The sequence below is a fragment of the Pelodiscus sinensis genome, chromosome 16 (assembly GCF_052426305.1).
Source record: "Pelodiscus sinensis isolate ZL-2025 chromosome 16, ASM5242630v1, whole genome shotgun sequence".
Lineage (NCBI taxonomy): Eukaryota > Metazoa > Chordata > Testudines > Trionychidae > Pelodiscus > Pelodiscus sinensis.
The window spans coordinates 14,140,026-14,161,423 of record NC_143067.1 but is presented as its reverse complement, the minus strand read 5'-3'; the positions used below and the strand labels follow the sequence as shown (position 1 = coordinate 14,161,423).

The 21,398-nt window shown below is 48.7% G+C and overlaps 1 protein-coding gene across 5 annotated transcripts in view; it reads left to right on the top strand.

Annotated features, from left to right (window-relative positions):
• JADE2 (jade family PHD finger 2) overlaps positions 1 to 21,398 on the top strand; it is a 181,840-nt gene that overhangs the window by 125,296 nt on the left and 35,146 nt on the right. For 4 of the 5 annotated variants that reach the window (XM_014570002.4, XM_075900395.2, XM_006116053.5 and 1 more), the window contains exons 6-8: positions 9,826 to 10,037; positions 17,232 to 17,399; positions 19,241 to 19,357. In XM_014570002.4, coding sequence (XP_014425488.2) covers positions 9,826 to 10,037; positions 17,232 to 17,399; positions 19,241 to 19,357 — 497 coding nt within the window. The remainder of the gene's footprint in view (positions 1 to 9,825; positions 10,038 to 17,231; positions 17,400 to 19,240; positions 19,358 to 21,398) is intronic. The other variant, XM_006116055.5, reaches the window with a different exon arrangement.

Genomic DNA, 21,398 nt, shown 5'->3' with positions numbered 1-21,398 from the left:
ACGGCTACTCCAGGCGCTGCTGGGCTCCCACGTGGGGCCTCCAGCTGTCAGCCAGCCCCGTGTGGCTGGCTGCTGGGGCCGGCAGCCAGCCCTGCACAGGGCTGGGAGCGGGAGCCTGGTGGGCTAGGGGCTTCTTCAGCTGGGCTGGAGCCGTCCCCAACCCAGGATCCCGCTTAGTCAGTTAACCGGTCAAACATTAGGTTAACCTAATGTTTAACCAGTTAACTGATTCATTAACGGATACAACTTGCATAGCTTCTACAGCATCCTCCCAGGCAGGACTGCACGGGGAGAGGTCGAGACAGTGCCCCCCAGGCTGCTGCTTTCCCCCCTTCAGCACACTACAGTGCTCCAGAGCACTGTGTGCACACGGCATTACCTGGGCCTCCCTGCGCCCCACGTGGGGCAGGAAGGCACCCCTGCGCCTCCCCGGCCACCAGGGTTAGAGCTGGGCCTGACACGCTCTGTGGCCAGGAGCGGGAGGCTTAGGGTTTGGGAGGGGAGAGAAAGGGCCCGGGTTGGTGGGAGGGTGAGAAGGGACCCTGTCTTGTGGGGGAGGGGAAGGGAGCAGGTGGACCTGGGCTGGCAATGGAGGAGGGAGAAGGGGCCCGGGCTGGTGGTGGAGGAAGGGAGAAGGAGCCTGGGCTGGTGGTGGAGGAAGGGAGAAGGAGCCCGGGCTGGCAATGGGGGAGGGAGAAGGGGCCCGGGCTGGTGGTGGAGGAAGGGAGAAGGAGCCTGGGCTGGCAATGGGGGAGGGAGAAGGGGCCCGGGCTGGCGGTGGAGGAAGGGAAAAGGAGCCTGGGCTGGCAATGGGGGAGGGAGAAGGGGCCCGGGCTGGCGGTGGAGGAAGGGAAAAGGAGCCTGGGCTGGCAATGGGGGAGGGAGAAGGGGCCCGGGCTGGCTGTGGGGGAGGGAGAAGGGGCCCGGGCTGGCGGTGGAGGAAGGGAGAAGGAGCCTGGGCTGGCTGTGGGGGAGGGAGAAGGAGCCCGGGTTGGTGGGGAGGAGAAGAGGGAGAAGGAGCCCAGGTTGGCCAGGGGCGGGGGAGAGGGACCTGAACTGGTGGGGTGGAGGGAGAGAGAAGGGACCTGGGCTGGTGCAGCCGCAGCCCAGCACTCTCCGGTGGCCAGGAGGGAGAGCTGCCATTGCCTCGGCCCCCCCCCCCCCCCCCGCAAGAGGGGGGTTGGCCAGCGCAGCGAGCAGTGGGCACAGCCCCCTAGTGATTCATAAGCCATTAATTGCCGAGTACCCATTAAGTACTGTTGTCATTTCAGTAGACTCTAAGGTATTCTGAATAGAGCTTCGCAAACTAATTCCACATGTAAATGCATCTGTACAGAATATGTTTGTATGTGCCTGATGCCATATAAAAATGAAAAATTTTAAAAAGTGATCAGTTAGTGCTCATTCATTACAGATGTTGCTTGTAAATTTCAAATGCTGTTCAGAGGCTGAAATCTGCTCCTGAGTGCCTGTCCAAGGCTCCCCTGGAATCAGACTCACTTTCAAAGCTAAGTAGGACATTTGGGTTTTAAACGGTGAGATGGGAGAGGTTTGACATCGACATGACCCTTCCTGTGCGTTAGGCGGGCAGTGAAAGGGTATCACTATCAATTAAAAATGCACACACTTCACATAGGGAAATGGGCTGTAACAGACAGGGAAAGAATATACAGTTGCAGGTATAAGAAGTTAGTTTCCACTTGGAGTGTAATGGGCACTCTGCAGACACCAATATGATCCTGCCTCCGGAGTTTGGGGTCAGTTTTAGGTTTCCTATGGAAACCAGCCTTCCCTCTTTCTCCTAATTCATGAATAGCAAACATTTAGCCACACTTTTCATAGTAATGTCTGAGTCCTTGTCAACACTATGGCTGTGTCTACATTGGCACCCCTTTCAAGTAGGAATAAGAAATCCTCCGGAAAAGGGCTTATTTTCCGGAGAATCACGTCTAGACTGGCGCTTTTCTCCAGCTTATCCCCAAGCCGGAAAAAAGCGGCAGCCATGTAAATGCAAATGCCGCGGGGGATATTTAAATCCCCCACAGATTTTGCTATTCAGATGTGTCTAATCTGCATCCCTTTTCCGGAAAGAGGTGCAGTGTAGACACAGCCTATGAGATAAAGGTTAAAGCTGATTTTTGGTCACCGATTTTGCAAAGTCGAAGGTCCATCTTCCCCACTGTGCGCAAGAATTCAACGTAATCCAAAGTAGCGCATCCCCATTAGAGAGATTGCCGTCCACTTTAAGAGCTATGCATTGTGGGTAGCTGTTCCACAGTGCCTGCACTGCTTTGCATTTGGGGTTATAGTCCCAGTGCACTCTGGGACCAAAAGTGTGCAGCCAGTGCTTATGGGTTCATGGTGTCAGAGTCCCATAATGCGCTTGTCTACTCCCTCCCCCCTTGCTTGAGCTCAATGGGAAACAGTCTTTTCATGCCTTTTTTTGGTCCATGCAAACATCATAGCAGTGCAAGCATAGCCCCCTTCATGGATCCCATTTTGCATCAAACCATTGTGATGTTGATGTCTACCATGGTGCACCTAATGGTGCAGTATTTCAAGTGTGTAAGGACATCACTACGCCGAAAAGAAGAAGAGAAGGAAACTCCTCCAACTTGGAGTGCCACAGGCATGCTGTACAGGCAAGCCCTTGCTTTGAGCCAATTGGAAACTTAGCCAGAAATAGATCCTCTGAAAACAGTGGAACGCCAGTTGTGGTGCTGTGAGACAAGCACAGACTGGTGGGACCACATAGTGCTGCAGGTGTGGGACGATCAGCAGTGGCTGCAAAACTTCCACATGCACAAGGCCACTTTCATGGAACTTTGTGAATGCCATTCCTCTGGCCTGAAGCGGAGAGACACCCAAATGACACCTGCTCTAATAGTGGAGAAGAGTGTGGCAATTGCCCTGTGGAAGCTTGCAACACCAAACAGCTACTGGTTAATTGGGAATAAATTTGGAGTGGGGAAATCTACAGTGGGTGCTGTTGTTATACAAGTAGCCAAAGCGATCAATACCATTCTGCTACGGAGGGTGGTGACTCTGGGAAATGTGGATACCGTAGTGCAAGCCTGGGCAAAATATGGCCTGCGGACTGAATGCAATCTGCCAAGCCACCGGATCCAACCCACGGACGCTGACAGGAGCCCCAGGCAGGCTCTCTGCTTGTCTTGCCCCACCTGCTCGCTGCTGAGAAATGTGGTATCTTTAAAAACTCTGAGTCTGGAGGGGAGGGTGGAAAGCTTTAGGATCTGTTTCCACCCCCAGCACAATCCCATTGGCTGGTTTCTGGCCAGAAACTGGCCAGTGGGAGTTGACTGTTTCAATAACAGGCAGCCACGAAGCACAAGGGGCTCCAGCGCACTTGGCTGCAGCCTGTGTAGGGGTGGGGCAGGCAGGGAGGCTGATTCAGGAACCAGCTGCTGGCTGGTAAGTCTCCTGGCTGGGGCTTGCCTCTGGCTTCTCAGTCCCTCCCTTCCCCAACCCTCTGCCCCCTACTCCACATACCTAAATCCTCTGCCCCCCCCGTACCCAATCCCCACCAAGATCAAGCACCCCAATCCCCCGCCCCAGATCACAGTCCCCTCCTACTCTAGCTCACAATCCAAATCCCTGCACCCCCTCTTGTACCCCAATTCCCTGTCCTAGGTCACAATCCAACCCTCTGCACCCCAGTCCAGTGCCCCAGGTCACAACTGCCTCCTTCACCCAAACTCCCTCCCTTACCCCATACTCCCTTCTGCACCCCACCTCCATCCCAGACCCCACACCTCCTCCATTAATATCATGGAAGAGTGTAGCCCTCTGCAACTTTCCAAATTCTTGGAGTGTCCCCCCCTCCCGTCAAAAATTATTGCCCACCCCGCCATAGTGGATGGCTTTGCCACAGTGGGGTTCCCTAACTGCGATGGAGCGATAGATAGAACACACCATCTTGGCCCCCACCACCATGCCAAGGAGAGCGTAAACCACTAGGGGTTCTTCTCTATGGTGCTGCAGGCACTGGTGGCTCACAGGGACCATTTCACTGACATCAGCATGGGATGGTTGGGAAAGACGCTTGACACGCACATCTTTAGAAAGATGTATGCTGGAACTTGTTTCCCAGACTGAAACATTGGAATCAGAGAGGTGGAAATGCCAATAGTGATCCTTGGCGATTCAGCCTGCCTCTTGTTTCCATGGCTCACAAGCCGTACATGGGCAGCCTAGATCACAGAAAGAAGTAGTTCAACTACAGGCTGAGCAGGTGCAGAATGGTGGTTGAATGTGCTTTTGTGCATTTAAAGGGAAGGTTTAGTATGCTGTGTGCTCCATAATATTTGCGAGAGCAAGGGTGAACATTATCTGGCAGGGTGGGGGCCTGAGGTAAAGCGCCTAGACCAGGGTTTCCCAACCTATGGGTCGGGACCCAAATATGGGTCGCCATTACATTTCAAAAGGGTCGCCACGTGTCTCCCCAGGAGCCAGACACATATTTTTTGAATTGCCCTGGGTCACCAAGTCTTCTTGAATTGTCAAAATGGGTCCCCATCTGGGAAAGGCTGGGTACTGCTGGCCTAGATAGAGAGTTTGAGCAGCCAGACACCAGAGTGATGAGAGCAAATCAGAGAGGCTTTGAAAGTTTTATGAATGGCCAGTTTTGAGAGTCATGCAAGTTGCTTTCAGCCAGGTGCCCCTGCAGTCAGTGAGTTTGCCTGTAATCCCCCGCCCCATCCCTCCCCTGCAATACAAGCAATAAAGAGGCTGTGGTTCAGAGATCATGTGTTTTTATTTAGGGAATACAGGAGGCACAGAAAATAAATCCATGGTGGGACCTGAAGGCAGGGGGATGTCAAAAAAGCAAGGACAGCCTTTTGCCTCCCGAAGGCCTGGAGGTTGATTGTGAGACTGCCCTTGAGTTCCTCCACTTCTCCCATGTCCTGGGGACCCTGGGGGTGGAGGCTATAGAACTGGGTGAAGAGGGAAAGTTATTTTGCATGGGATGAGAGGGGTCCCTCTTCAGGCTCGCTGCCAGGCACTCCACCACAATCGACAGGGACGAAAATATATTCTTCTGATGCTTTGTTTGCAGTTCCCTGCACACTTTCCTGTTCTGCTGCTCCACTATCCTCTCCTCCTGCTCCATCCACGTCTCCTCTATTCCATTTGCGTCTTAAACATGGCTTCCCTTGTCCGTTTTCACCTGCAGATTTGTGCAAGCTGGATAGCTGCTGAAGCCGGGGGAATAAACAGCAATCTACTTGCTTTCCCCTCCTTGTAACAAAAAGTTACAAGGGCACACGTTACAGGAGATACATCGTGGTGCCTAAATTCTAATCTGTTAACATACAGCAAAGGTCTCCCTACAGACAGTGAAGATGTGTTCTGTGCCAGGCCAAAGTTAAGCTTTAAAGCAGCCACTGTGTAGCAGACGCACAACAGAGATCTCAAGGGACCTTATGGACTCACCAGATTTGGAGGCAGGCATGTTAAGGGACCTGTCAGGGTACAGTCCTGCAGCAGGGATGGCGAGGGAAAGGCAGCAGCTCATATGGCTTCCCTCGCCGTGTCTGCCACATCCCGCTTCCCAGAAGAGTGCTACTCTTCCATTCCACAGGAGCCTGCAGGTGGGAGGACAGGAGGGAAGGAGGAAGGGGGGGCCAAAGGCTGAAGCCATGCTAGCAGCAGAGGCAGCAGTTAGCTGACAGCTTCCCCTTCATCCAGGTTGCCATTCAAGATATGAGTCTTCTCCGAATCACATAGAGTGATAAATAGCCGAGGCTGACTGAATGTGGTCGCAAACCTGGGCCTTATGCTGCAATGCTTTGTGCTGCAGGGATGTGATCCCACTTACTGCTGGCTTGGCATGGGAAGGCGTCTTACTGTGGTGGTTGGAATCAGGCAGCCTCCCCAGAAACCTTGTGAGAAAGATCAAAGTGTTCCCATCTGAGAGCTTCCTGGAGATACAGAGGGAGGTTCCTGCTCCACCTCCAGACATGTTACTAAGCTGTTCCGGGCCTCCTGCGCTGTGCACGCACAGACCTTGTCGCACATCACACCAAGTTGCCTTAACCCATTTGTAGCAAGAAATGGTGAACTCACCAGAAGTGCCCTCCCCGGGATCAGTGCCCAACTGAGAGATGTCCTGGGAGGAGGGGATTGGCTCCAAAGTGATAAAAAGTTCTTGGCTTTTGCTGATCACTGGGTGGCCATTCTCCTCATCCACCACCACATTGTCCTCCATGCTGCTGCTCCGAGTGCCTTGGGCAGACTCCACAGTCGGGCTTGGGACGTTGGTCGGGTCCCCCCCAGGTTCACATGCTGCTGGTCGTAGAAGTGGCATGTTTGTGGCGATGCACTAGACTGTCTGTTTGCCTCCTTTGTTTTACTGTAGTATTACCTCAGTTTCTTTATTTTAACACAGCATTGTTGGGTGTCCCTGGAGTATCTTTTGGCCACCAGGCACTTTTGTGATCTTTGCATAGCTCTCGGCATTTCTTTTGCTATTTTGGCACTTCAAGAGGACTCTTCTCCACATGCCTCAGTGAGGTCCAAGATTTCCTGCATGCTCTTTTGCACTCCTGGGACCTGGAGCTCATGGGACTTGAACTCATGGAAGTCATGACCACGTGTGCTGCTCAGATATGCTGCCAACTCTGAGGTGTGCTCACAATGCTGGCCACACGGGAAATGAAAATCAAACTTTCCAGGGGCTTTTCCTGTTCATCTGGAGAGCAGTAGAGGTACAAGTTCTGACCAGAGCGGCCACAGTGGAGCACTGAGGGATTTCTTCCAGAGGCCAAGAAGATTGATTTTTTTCAACGCTGAGTCTCCACTACCATGGTTTTGACCAAGCAAGGTCAAAATTTGCGTTACTCCTTGTGAAAAGCAGGAGTACAGAAATCGACTGCAGTGGCTTTAGCTGCAGAGGGGCTTCTCTCCACACAGCAAGCCAGCTCAAATGGTCAAAGTAAAATTAATGGGAGTAGTAGGAGAGGAGTAGGTTGTGCCATCCTTAAGGATGGCATGTTCCCTTTTGGCACTCCCCTGCTGTGATGCAATTCCCAGCCCAAGCCAGTGGCTAAATCTAAGCTGGCGCATGAGGCATCTTTAAACAGATTGCCAGCGTATTGTGATTGAAATGGTGAAATGATTGCAGCTCACTAAATGCCTGGGAGGCACCAAGTGCCAGATTTGGGCTTTGAAATGATCAGGCATCCATCTGTTGGGTTCACTCGCAATAAAACAGGTAATGTCAGGCTTCGTTGCATGTTGTGGCATAACAACGCAAGCCCTTGTAAGGGCCTGATACGGAATGGGGTTGACTGGCTTAGATTGTAGCTCAGATTGACACAGACGTGTAAAATGCCAATCTGAATGTTTGCATCGACTTGTCAAGCCAAAGTAAACTGTGCCAATGGAAGAGCGTGGGAGAAGAAACTAGAAAGCAAGACAATGGCCTGTTTGTTTGCCCACTTCTCCCAGCATGTGCACTCTGTAATTGAGGGCGTTTTTTTCCCTGCATGTTATTGGATCATTAGGACATTGTGCAAACGGAACACATCCTACCAGCTTTAATCAGCAAAACTTCCATGGAAGGCATAAGGAACTTTGCTTGGGGACTAGGGACTGAATCGTGGTCCTGTTGATATTCCTTTAAGTTTTGCCATTTGGCATCAGTGGGCTCAGAATTTAGGCCTGGGTGAGAATTTCAAGATCTGACTTAGTATTAGCTCACCATACAAAACCTATGCACTATATAGTCCCTTAACTTTGTAACATGAATATACAGTAATGGTCCAAATCTGTTGTAAACTGCAGTGGCTTGTTACTGTAATTATTGAAAATTGCAGTGTTGGGTTGTGTTTTGATTTGTTAAATAAAGGAACCCTTGTACACTGAAGCATCATCACAAGTCAAGTTTCTCTGCTGCCTTTATACACAACACAGGTCATCTGATCATTATTATAGATGAAAGTTCAAACCTTCAATTGCTACTTTAGACATGCAATGTTTAGTTGGAAATCACCTTTACCCAGCCAATAAAAAATATTCCTGACCTGTGGGTGTTGGTTTTTGTTGTAATTCTGCTTCTCACGCCTCCTGGGAAACATCACATAGACTCTGTGGATGGTTTTTTTTTTCACTTCACTTTTTCTTTCCTTCATTACCTGACATGACTAAATGCTGTTTGCAGTCTCCTAATTGTTATGCAAACAACTATGATCTCACAAACAGGTGAGGGGAGACACAACAGAGGAAGATGAATTTCTAAGCAAAAAAAAAAATCTGCATTTCATAAAAATATCCTTATTATTATATGGATGAGCCGCAGGAGTATTTGCTAATACAATGTTTTTTTCAGAACCTCCGCAAGAGACTCCCTGATCTTGAAGTGATGAAGGTGAACCACCGTTAGGCTGTGTCTAGACTACACCTCTCTGTCAACAGAGATGTAGATTAGGCATGTTGAAATTGCTAATGAAGTGGGGATTTAAATATCCCGCACTTCATTAGCATAAACATGGCCATTGCTTTTTTTTTTAAACGGAGCTTTTTCGAAAAAAACGTCAGTCTAGACCTGGATCTTTCGAAAATACAACCCTTTTTCAAAAGATCCCTTATCCCTCATAAAATGAGGTTTACAGGATCTTTCGAAAAAGGGCTGCATTTTCAAAAGATCCGCGTCTAGATTGCCATTTTGTTTTTGTTTTTTTTCGAAAAAGCTCCATTTTGAAAAAAAGCGGTGGCCATGTTTATGCTAATGAGGCACAGGATATTTAAATCCCCACTTCATTAGCAATTTCGACGTGCCTTATCTACATCTCTCTGTCGACAGAGAGGTGTAGTCTAGACACACCCTCACTGTGTAGCTAGACTTTCCATGAGATCGAGAACCATGTTCTGCCATTGATCCGTGAGTTGAACTCTTATTGACTTCAGTGCAATGGCAGGAACTGGCGTAGAAAGAAGCACCTGAAATGGAAGATGGTGAGAGACTGAGTTCATTGGAACACTATTCAGCAATGGCAACATTTCACTGTCACAAGCTACTGCGGTAGCATCCCCATGGGTAGCAATGATTGGCAGTATGGATAAATCACTGCCACCATGGGAAAGTGATATCATCCCCATAGTTGTCACGGAGGGATCAGCCTCTGGTGGCTGTATACTCACCACTAGTTTTCATTAACGATGCTAGTGCAATGGGAATAAAAAGTGAATCAACGTATACAAGCTAAAACGTCCTCCTGTATCTGACCTTCTGACAGTATTTGTACTGACCAGAAACAAAGAACAATGTTAGTCTCAATTTCAGCCTTCAGCTCCCAATTTACTGTTGTGTTTAATTAGCCTTTGAATGGTCATTTTTCACAGTCTTAACAAATAATGCATTGACTTCGCATTGCCAAATCTTGTCTGAGCCCTTCCTGCAGCAAGCATCTTTGCAAGACTTGTCTCCTTGAACATTTAAACTGTCAGCCCCAATTATCTGCATTGATTCAGCTGAATGGAGATTTTTCCTCTCTGCCAGCAGCAATATTTTGTTACATTCTATGAAACATAAACTGTATCCACCGTTAGAAATGGCAGTTTTCTGAATCACAGATCTTCTCATCCTCATGAAATCTGCCTCTTAAGTTAAAGCCTAAAATATCTCCTTTGTGAAGTAACGACTTTTTGCAAAGATTCTCCACAGGGAGGCCTCTGTGTGCTTCATCCCAGCAGGCAACGTGTCCTAGGGATACCAGGGCTGGTGACCCTTTGTTTTTCAGAAGCGAGATGCGTTTCTTTGTTTGGCACAGCCGCAGTGTCATTCCTCTGCCTCTTGCCTTTCAGAAAAGCCACAGCTGGATGAGATCACTTTGGAGAGAGTGCTGGAGGAGCTAGAAACGATGTGCTACGAGAACATGAACATTGCCATTGAGACGGAGGAGGGCCTGGGTATTGAGTACGATGAGGACGTGGTGTGCGACGTGTGCCGGTCCCCAGAGGGAGAGGACGGCAACGAGATGGTTTTCTGTGACAAGTGCAATGTCTGTGTGCACCAGGTGAGTGATATCTCGTCATCCATGGGCTAGCGCGATGGGGCATAGCTGGCCTTTGACTAGCTAGAACAAACACAGGCTTGTCATTGAAAGTCTGCAGTAGCAAAGCATGGTATTGGCTTGGGCGCCCTCTGCTATTCCTGATGTGAGCAGAGTGCTTCACCCCAACTCTGCCCCTGAGGTAAACTTCCAGAGGCCCTCTTAACTGATTGTGCCTGGGTTCTTTGGCCTCTACTCAGGGTTGTACTAGGGATGTAACTGGTTACCTGGTGAGCATTAGCCTTACCGGCATGCTGACCCAGTAACCAGAGGGCTGGGCCCAGCAGGAGCAGTCCTCCACCCATGGAGGAAAAGCCCGGAGGAGCCTCCTGTCTGCAGCAGCTGGCTGGCAGGATTGTGACCAAAGGGCCCCTTCCTGGAGCTGCCTCCCACCTTGGGACCCTACTGCCAGCCACTCTGCACCAGCCCTCCACAGTTAACATTATAACATTTGACCAATTGACGTTTTTAATGGGTGTACATCCTTAGGGTGTACAGTCCCGCATGGGGACAGTTCAGAGCTGCATCAGCCCTTAGAAGGCTGATGCTCTCAACAGGCATATGCTTTAATGAGAATACAGAGTACAAAGCAGCATGCTGGCGTGGACACGGATGCTATTGCTTCACTTATGGAAGTGGGTCTCAGCCAGGGGTATCTGCCCCAGGGGTAAGCAGAAGTTTTCCAGGAAGTGCATCCACTCATCTAGATATTTGCCAAGTTTTACAACAAGCTATGTAAAAAACAGCAGTGAAGTCAGTGCAAACTAAAATTTCACAGAGACAGTGAAAACAATGAAGAGTCCTGTGGCACCTTAAAGACTAACAGATTTATTTGGGCATAAGCTTTCACAGGCATGGGTCTTTGCCCTCGAAAGCTGATAGTCTTTAAGGTGCCACAGGACTCCTTGTAGTTTTTGTAGATCCAGAGTCACATGACTACTGCTCTGATAAGAGACAGAGATGTATTTAAACTGTTGTATATACTATATTAGGGTATGTCTACACTACCCCGCTAGTTCGAACTAGCGGGGTAATGTATGCATACCGAACGTGCAAATGAAGCCCGGGATTTGAATTTCCCGGGCTTCATTTGCATAAGCGGGGAGCCGCCATTCTTAAATCCCCGCTGCTTCGAACCCCGTGCAGCGCGGCTACACGGGGCTCGAACTAGGTAGTTCGGAATAGGAAGCCGCGCTACACGGGGTTCGAACCAGCGGGGATTTAAAAATGGCGGCTCCCCGCTTATGCAAATGAAGCCCGGGAAATTCAAATCCCGGGCTTCATTTGCACGTTCGGTATGCATACATTACCCCGCTAGTTCGAACTAGCGGGGTAGTGTAGACATACCCTTAGACTTTCTTAACTTGGGCGGTGGTAAGGCCAAGAGGGGTGTCATGGGATGGGTTTAATGAGGTCCCAAGAGCAGGGCCAGCACGAGTCCTGCAAAGCTGAGATACATGCTGAAGCACAAGCCCTGTTGCCCAGGGCCAAGCAGAGTCCTGAAAAAGGTACAGTAGTGTGGAAAGGCAGAGGGACTGTAGTTTTGCCTAGTCCTTCCCTGGGTCATGCATTAGAACAGGGATGAGCAAGAGGCCGCTAGCAGGCTGGATCCGGCCCACGGCCACCTCGCCAGCGCCCTCACTACACAGCGGCTCACCCGCTGGCTGCTAATTGTGCTGGACGCTGGATGGAGAAGCTTTGTGTGCTGTCCCCGCTCCCTAGCAAAATCTCTCAGCTCCCATTGGCCAGTTTCCAGCCAATAGGAACAGAGAAATTTTGCTAAAAGCAGGGGCAGCGAGCGAACCCTCTTCCCTCCCTCATCCCTGTGCTGGAACAGAGCTACGTGGAGCAGTCAGCCCAGTAGACAGGCATGGAGCCTGTCTCAGGTTCCTACAGGGCTGCTGGCTGGGAACCACCTAGGGGGGCTCCTCCCAGCCAGAGCCTGTCTATGGCACCCCTTCTCCCCCGAGCCCGTCCTCCCAACTTCCTGCCCCAGGTTACCACCCAAATCCTCTGCACTCCTTCTCTTCCCTTCTCCCAGGTCACAACTCCCTCTCAGACTCTGCACCCCCTCCTACACACTTCCCCCAGGACAGAATCTTCTCCTGCACACGTACCCCCACCCGGACCCTGCACCCCAAGCCTCTGTCCCAGATCATAACCCTCTCCTTCACCCCACATTCCCTCCTGCACCCCAGTCCTCCCATGCTCCCTTCTACACCTCCACCCATTGTCCCAGACCCCACATCCCTTCCATAGAAGTGCAGTCCTTGAACAATTTCCAAAATCTTGGAGTGGCCTCACTCCTGCATTAGGAGGGAAGGTTCCTTGAGCCCTCTGTCTCACATGTTGCCTATGAGCCAAATAGCAGCTGGCTCTGAGCTTTGACTGAGGATGTGACTTCACTTCTCGGAAGACCAAAACTGTAGCGGTTGATCTTTCAGAGTTCGATTTAGTGGGTCTAGTAAAGACCTGCTAAATCAAACGCTGAGGGTGCCCCTGTTGATGCCGGAACTCCTACTTCTCACAAGGGGTAAGGGAAGTGGATGGGAGCATTTCTTCTGTTAACATCCCTCTGTGGAGATAGCGCCTAAGGTCAAATTAAGGAACGTTGACTCCACCTACGCAATTAACGTAGCTTGGAATTGCGTATCTGATTCAACCTTCCATATAAGTAGTCACATCTGCATTTTGGGCATTAATGATCATTAAAGCTCCTGTGGGAACAGTTAGACCAGGCTTAAATAAGTCTCTCTTGGACCTCTTCAAGGCTTTGAGTAAAGATGGAGGAAAACATGAGTAAAGATGTCATGATTTGGGTATGGTGCAGCAAACATCACAAGTACATGATGCACAGTGTGCATCTCTATGTTCATAGAGGGGCGCACTTTGTTGATGACACCGTGCCCAGAACATCTAAAGAGCAAAAGGGGGGGAGTTGTAGACAATGTTTCCTCTAATATTGCCATCCATGTGTGGAATAAATTTAGTTATGTGCACCAAGGCATGTGCAAATGTGCACCACTAGGAAAAACAAACCTAGCTGTGGGCGTTTTGCTAAACAATTGGGCAGCATTGGAATCTCTCATGAGCAGCCGCACAAGCACCCAGCTTACAGGAAAAATTGTTTGTAGACTGCTCACCGAATATTTGTATCTCTGCTTACCTTTCCCCGCCTTGTGTTTGTCTGTACCCATTACTATTTATCATAGGCTGTCCCTTTGTCTAACTTCATTCTGCAGTCTCTTGACTCTTGTTTTGTCCGCTACCTCCACTTTGCAATATTTTCACCCCGCCCTTTCCACTTAATGTGCCAGCTGCCTTTCTGTCTCCCCATTAAATTCTCCCATGGGAGATTTAATGACCATAAGTGCCCAAAATGCAGATGTGGCTACAGAGGGTCTCTTTAATGCATCACTTGAGATCCATCACTTATTGATGGATTGGACAGAGCATTAGTCTGTACATTGGAGGCAACTCTCCTTCATAGGCCAGAAGGGTGGCCTAATAGGTTTCTCCTTGCATCTCTTCCAAAGTGCTAATTTTTTAGCATTGCATTGTGTGTATATGGAACCACCTGACTTCAGTATCATTCTCTTCCGTGGCAGAGTTTATGGTTCTGTTGTCAGATTGGATTGGATTTTTTTTTTTGCCAGAATATTTGTTTTATAGAATTGAGTTTTAACACTCCTAGGAATGTGAATGGGTAACTTAATGCAGACATACAAATGACTGCCCATGATATTATCATATTATCATATTATATTGTATTATTATTATTATCAAGCATCACCCTTATTGAGTAGTGCTTACTGGGTAACAGTTAACCATTACCCAAGAGCAAACACTCTGCCTGTGGCCTGCTGTGGGCAGAGGGCTGTCCTTGCCCTCCCCTTGTCCCCCTCTTGCTGCCTCTTCCAGCCCCACACAAGGCTGCCAACTCCCAGTGCAGAGTTGGAAGCAGCTAGGCTGGAGTAGCCCCTACCTGCGGTGCGGCCTACTACCATTTAATCAGTTAACCAGTTAACTAATAACATGGGATTTTACATCACTAGCACCTACTACTTGCTGCAAGAAAGGAAGAAATGTGATAATCTCTTGGGCAGTCATTTGTATGACTGCATGCATGCCATATTGTGCAGGCATGAGTGTTGTGAGTGAACGTGTGTGTGCTCACATACTCTAGAGGTGCAAATTTTGCTGCTAAATAAAATCCATATTGAGTCACATTTTTAGAAGTAACTTGAGTTTCTATGGAATGTAGGCTCTTAAGTCACACAGGCACTTTTGAAAATTGTATCCGCTGTCACTTCAAGGGAAAGAAAATTAGTTAGGTCCATAAATATCAGGTCAGTCATCTGATACCGATATTGATTAGCTAGTTTGAGGCATCTGGTGAAAACAAAGGGTACCTCTTTAGATTCCTCTGCATATAGCATTGGTAGTTGTCTCTCTTTAAGGGGTTCTGTTGCTGATCTTCGCTGGCAGGATTTGCATCAGAGCTTCCAGGACTTGGGGGATCTTTTAAGCTATTTGTTGTCAACGTAGGCGGATGTTTTGGATGGCTTTCATCCGTGAATCAGATTCTTCAGAATATCAAGATGATTCAGAATTTTCATTACAAACCCATGGTGGAAAATCCAGGCAGGAAATATCACATTTTCCCCGTAAAACTCAGGCGTGGAAGCAGCATGTCTTCCTTGTGCAACCCAGGCATGGAGATTGTGCTTTCCCCATATAACACAGGCTGGGGACAGCACACTTCCCCCATGCAGCACACACATGGAGACAGCATGCCTTCCTGTTCACCCCAGGTGTGCAGATAGTGTGCCATCTCCGTGCAACATGGGTGTGCAGAGAGTATGCCATCTCCATGCCACATGGTGAGGAGACAGTGTGCTTTCTCCCTGTAACTCAGGCAAGGAGGGCAAGTTCAGGGAGGATTTTGCTCATCAGTGTATATGCCCACTGCCACCTGAAAGCAGAATGTGACAGGTAAGTAACGTGTGTGAGTGGCGCTAGGGGCTTGCTAGGATCCAGTGGGTCTGCTCACATGGGGAAGGGGGGCTTCTTCTATGGGTAGGGGCCACAGTTAGACACTAACAACCCGATCCTGTGCCAATGAAGTAAATCTGAGCCTTGACTTCAGTGGGTTTTGCATCAGGTCTTAAATGATCAGCTAAGTCTCCTGCTACTCTACACTATCTGTGAATTAATTAGTGGCCTAACTCAGACTTTAGGCAACAAGGTTACAGAGTGTGTCCATCAGGGTAATGGGCCAGTGAGTCTATTCCTTACCCTGTCCCTCTGCAGTCCCCATCACACATTTCTAACCTCTGAATTCTCACACATTCAAACAGGCCAGGATTTCCCCACTCCCCCAGAAAGAAAGGAGTTGTTATCAGGCCCAGCCAAAGAGTTTGCAGGGCCCAAGGTGGCACGCTGTGGTTGGCTGCACTATATGGCTCCCAGCCAGGGCAGCGAGCGAGCGAGCAGCCGGCTGGGCAGGCACCAGGCAACGTGGGGCCCTGAAGGCACAGAGCCCAAGGCAACCGCTTTGTTTGCCTTGCCCTAAGGCTGGGCCTGGTTGTCATGTTGGCTTAGCTGTGTTTCCTCTGGAAAGAGCAGCATCTGGTTCCTGCTACATGGCCTGTCATGTCAGGCAGGCATGCTGAGCAGATAGGCTGTCTCGCCCCTGGGAAGCTCACCTACCCAGTGCTGATCCTCCCCGCAGAGCGGGTCACCATCATTTTCTGTGCACCGTCAGATTTTATGAACCCTTTAAAAATGAGAGACGTGAAGATAGAATGAGCTGGTCTTGATCTGTGCACCACGGAGTGTTTTTGTGCATTTCCCAGTCAGGCTGATAGCAGGCGGAGATCTTACAGCAGTGCTGCCGTCCACTTTGCAAGGAAAATACATTTTCATTGCAAGATCTTTACAGCTAGCACCTTTTCATATCTCCAAGCAAGAGACAGTGTGAAGTGCATCACTGGCTGTTTTGTGCAAGAACACCCCATGCTGCGATGTTCCTGCTGTGCCGTTTACAGAAATGGGAATGTCAGGAGGATGGCCTTTAAAAGCAGTTGAGTGGGGATTCCTCTCTCTTTAAGAGTTTGTTCATCTTACTGTACCTCTGGCCAATGAAATCCAGGCTCTTCAAACACTGCTTCCAAGATGAATGAGCATGAAAGTGAGAAAGAGGATATTGGATTTTCTTAAAAAGCACTGATGCAATTGAAATGACTGACATACTAACCTACAAGCCAGCTACGTGTCTCAATCCACCCGAAGGGAATGCACGGTATCTAGGACACCTTGTAAATTCTGATGCTGCTCAGATTAGAGCGCGGCTCTATCTTTCTGTTAAATGTATGCAGTCCATTGAGTGGGTCAGGTGGAGGACCTGCAAAATCCATTTTCTAGCTTATAGGGGTGGGGCAAGAGTCTGCACAGCATCACCTACTGTCATGGCAGATCAGTGAAATGAATGCTGCCAGTCCTAGCAGAGCTGGTTTTATATTTCCTTTAACCTTTCAGACATCTTATTCAGGGGGCTGCTAATGAGAGGGAGAATCTTTTGCCTCAGATCAGAATAGGACCCGGACTTGGAATGACTGAAAGTTATTGCTATTCTGCTAGCTGTTTGGTAACCTGTGTGAAGTGAGCCTGTGGTCTAAGTCTGATGCCTGCTGGACCGATGTCCTCATTTCAGAGTCTGCTGTCTTGCTTGCCCACTCCATTGATGATCTCAGCTTAGAAATCAAGGCCTGTGAGAGAAGAAGTCTCTCGAGGGCATTAGCCCATTAGCAGAACAACCCTGGGAAGTTTGTGCTGCTGCCGCCAGGCATGATGCAAACATGGTTGGGTATCCAGGCCTTTAATTAAACCACAGGCCATATCTCTAGGGGTCGAGCATTAGGCTAGATAGATAGATAGATAGATAGATAGATAGATAGATAGATTTAATTTAAACCAGTTGTCTGTGATTGATTCATGTCTGCTTTTAATTGTTATGACAATATGCAGAAGCCATGGCATTAAGCCATCTGTATAAAAATATTCAAGTAAATGAATAACTACAGGAGTATATTGGTGGGATGCCCTTCCAGAAGAATATGTGGGATAACTAATGCAACAACTCTTGTGTTTGCATAGGCTTGCTATGGAATCCTAAAGGTTCCCATTGGGAACTGGCTTTGTCGAACCTGTGCCCTTGGAGTTCAGCCCAAGTGTCTGCTTTGCCCGAAGAGAGGGGGAGCCTTGAAACCCACCCGGAGCGGGACAAAATGGGTCCACGTTAGCTGTGCCTTATGGATCCCAGAAGTAAGACTTTGTTCAGCTGTTTTCCAGATGTGGGTGGGATGAGCTTGGATATGGATTATAGTTGGTTGTAGCATGCCCACTTCACCACCATGTACTTTTATTGCTTGTTTCAAGCGTTCAATGGTAAGGAGCAGGTAACCTCAGCTGGCATTTTCAAAGGACCCTAATGAGATTAGGCACCCAAATGTCTTGGAAACAACCTAACTCTGCATATACATAAACCTTTGGAAATCAGTCCTGGTGATTTCCAGCACTCACCTTAGAGCTTTCACTCATTGTCTATGCAGCATTTCCAAGCTGTGCTCATAAAGACTGGGCGAGATAAGAGCAAAGATGCCAAGGCATGGGATAGTAAACCAACAGCAGGTAGAATTGTAGTTGCAGGTACCTACCCTCCTGCTCTCTGTGCCTCCCCTTTCTGCTTGTATCCCCTGGGGAATGTTGTTCTTGTTTATATCACAGCTGTAATGTTAATCTCTCCATATTAATGAGGAATCCTTTCCCAGATGGAACATTTAGGAGTTGTTTTTTAATTGTTACTGAACATACACCCACCTAGCTGATGTAGGTGCACATATAGTGCACACATGGCACTCTGCCTCCCTGCAGGGCAAGTGATTTGGAGGGTGTGTTTTCAAGCAATGCTTTAGTATGGGGGGAAGGTAGCTGCACTACCCCTCCTGGGGCAGCTCAAGTACATGTTGCCCTGCACGCAGGCTGGATTGCTAGGGGATGATTCAGTCCTCTTGCGCACTGCCAGGGAGAGCAGACATGCCCAGCCGCTAGCTGGATGGGGGTCACATAAAAGCAGATATGCCCACTCACCACCTACAACACACCAGAGCTCAGAGGAGGTGAAATTCAGCCCTACTCTCCGTGTTCCTGCCATTTCGTTCATCTTCATATCTGAGTGTTTTCAAACGACTCTCGCCACATCAGCGAATCAGACTTTGCATTATCCCAGGGAAAAAGCATGAGGGTAAATGGTACAGTCCTAGAATCCTAGAACTAGAAGGGACCTCAAGAGGTCATCAAGTCCAGTCCCTGCACTCATGGCAGGACCAAGCACCATCTAGATCAGGGCTACTCAACCTGGGGTGCGCATGCGGCCCGTGGCCCATTTTGTTTGCGGTCTGCAGTGCGATTTGGGTTTACGCAGGGCTCAGCACGCAGCCTACAGGTGGGATCCTTTGAACATGGCCTCTACTGGGAACACACTCTACAATAGCGAGTCAATATAATGCTCTTCTGCCAATATGCGTTTTAGTAGTTAAATTCCTGGACTGTCATTGCTCATTAAAAGTGCTATCCTATGGGTGGAAATTGGGTAAATATTGCATTTTATTGATATCAGCAGAACTGACTTAACAGGGCCTGTGTGTTGTGTAGTCTTGCCTTCATCTTTGTATTCATGCCTGTCAATGTGAAAGAAGCTATTTGCATATATTTGCATATATATTTGCATGTATATGTGACCACACTTAAGATGCGGCCCTCAGCATGTGCTGTGAGTATCATTGTGGCCCCCGGGGCTTCCAAAGTTGAGTAGCCCTGATCTAGATTATCCATAGATGTCTGTCTAACCTGCTCTTAAATATCTCCAGTGATGGAGATTCCACATCCTCCCTAGGCAATTTATTCCCGTGTTTAACCACCCTGACAGTTAGGACGTTTTTCCTAATGTCCAACCTAAACCTTCCTTGCTGCAGTTTAAGCCCATTGCTTCTTGTACTATCCTCAGAGGTTAAGGAGAATAATTTTGCTCCCTCCTCCTTGTAACACCCTTTTAGGTACTTGCAAGCTGCTATCATGTTAACATACGTCCTCTGTGTTGTGACTAGGTTAGCATCGGATGCCCTGAAAAAATGGAACCCATTACCAAGATCTCGCATATCCCAGCAAGCAGATGGGCTTTGTCCTGCAGTCTCTGCAAGGAGTGCACTGGAACATGTATTCAGGTATGTAACGCTGCTTAATAAAGCCAAGGGCCAAGTTTTGCTCTTGAGAGCCCTGTGCATGAACTGGAGGGCAAGATTTGTCTTGTCAGTTTGAGAACAAGCTTTCTTAATCACTGATGGGTAATAAAAGTAACAGGTGGGAGCACAAGGGCCCATCAGTTGCCACCAATTGTTGTTCGTCCTCTTTTAATACATTAAATGCTGCAAGTCTAAATAAACTCTGTTTACCACCATGACGATACCATAGTGACTGTGTAGTTACAGAGACTGAGAATGATACTATTCTAAAATCAGAAACCAGCTGTATTAAGTCTTGGTACCCATGAATTGGAAAGTCCCAATATTTCACATGCCTGTGCGGCTAGAAATGAATCTTTTCCACCATTGGAAAGCCAAAAAGTTTAGCTTTCCAGTGTTCCAAAGAACTACACTTGATTTGAGCCCTACCAGCTCGCGAAATAGAATTTATATACCCCTATTTTGTACCTCTTCTGTAACACCTGAGTGAATCACAGCAAATATCCTATTCCCTACTCTTCCCACAGCAATGCCATGTTCCCTCTAATGCAGTGTTCCCTCTAATCTTTCCCATCTGTTGGTGGATTTTTTTCTATTTATATTTGGAATAAATTTGTAAGTGCACCAATACCTGTGTGAATGTGCGCCACCAATAGAAACCAGACCTAGCTGTGGGCGCTTTATCAATCAGCTGGGTAGCATTTAAATGTCCTAAACGGCCTCAAAAGTGCACAACTTGCAGGGAACACTGGACTACACACTTTCATTTTGTGCTGTGGAAAAACACAGCTGTTATAAAAACTTGTGCTAGATGAGGACCCTGATTCTAGGAGATTCTGCATGGACTGTAGAGTCCCTGCTCAGCAGGTGCAGAGAGCTCAGAAGCAGCCGAACAGATGTGGCTCTTCTGTGCCTGGTGGGAGGATCAAGGGTTTGTGGAACGTTGCCAACAGGGCAGCACCACTACAACCCTCAGAGCTCAGTCCCATATGGCTCCCTCTGCTTCCCTCTCGGTTTGGTGGGGAGAAGGTGGTGCACTGGTGAGCCAGGGAAAGAGCAGAAGAAGGGCTGGTGCATTTGCTGCTGCCCAGTATCGTTAGCTATCACTTCCCACACTGAGCCAACGTGCAACCTCAGAACTGCAATAGCAGCCATAGAGCAGCTCTCAGGCTCCATGAACTTGGGAAAAGTTCCTTCCTCAGCATGTGCCTGCACCAAGTCTAACTACACAGGCCTGGTGTTGAGGTAGGATTTAGCCCTTAAACATCATCCATAGCAGTCTACTATATATTTGAAAGAGTCTGTCTGTCCGTCTCTCTGTGAGTCGGTTCAATAACGCCTCCTAAACAGTAAGACCTAGGACCACCAAATTTGCTATGCAGCTTCCTCTTATCCTAACTTAAAGCAAGCTCAGGGTAAGGTTGTTCTAGGAAAATGGGATGTGGCTAGAATGGGTTTGCTTCTCAGAAAACCATACAGAAAAGAGACAGACTCACCAGACAGGTGAAAGGGGCTGGCTGGGGACACATGCCCTCTCCTGGACTGCCTCCGCCCCAAGCATCCCAACCCCCAGAGGGACTGAAGGGCTCTCCCCTCCCCCTGAATTCATATGAGAACATTGCTGGCTGTTCACCTTTGTCATAGAGTGAGGGGAAAGTGCACAGGTGGCTGCATTCCTTCCTCTGGCTGAGGAGTGCAGGGGACAGAGTAACCTGGACCTGCCCCAGCCAAGGCACATGCATCCCTCCCCTGACTGTGCCCGACGGAGCTGTAGCATCCATGAAGAGGTGCTTCTCACCTGGCCCCACGCTGCTGTGGTGGAGAGGGCTCTCTCCCTGGGGCAACTCTTCATTTCCTGTCCCACCCTAGAGCAAGGATTTACATGAAGCATGCACATTTTCATTTTATTTTCCAAAAAAGCACAAATTAATTGAGCCCAAGCAACACCAGGTAGATCTTCTAGTGATATCTAAGTGACAGAGTTATAACCGGTGGAGGAACAGTGATATGTCTTATGGATCGA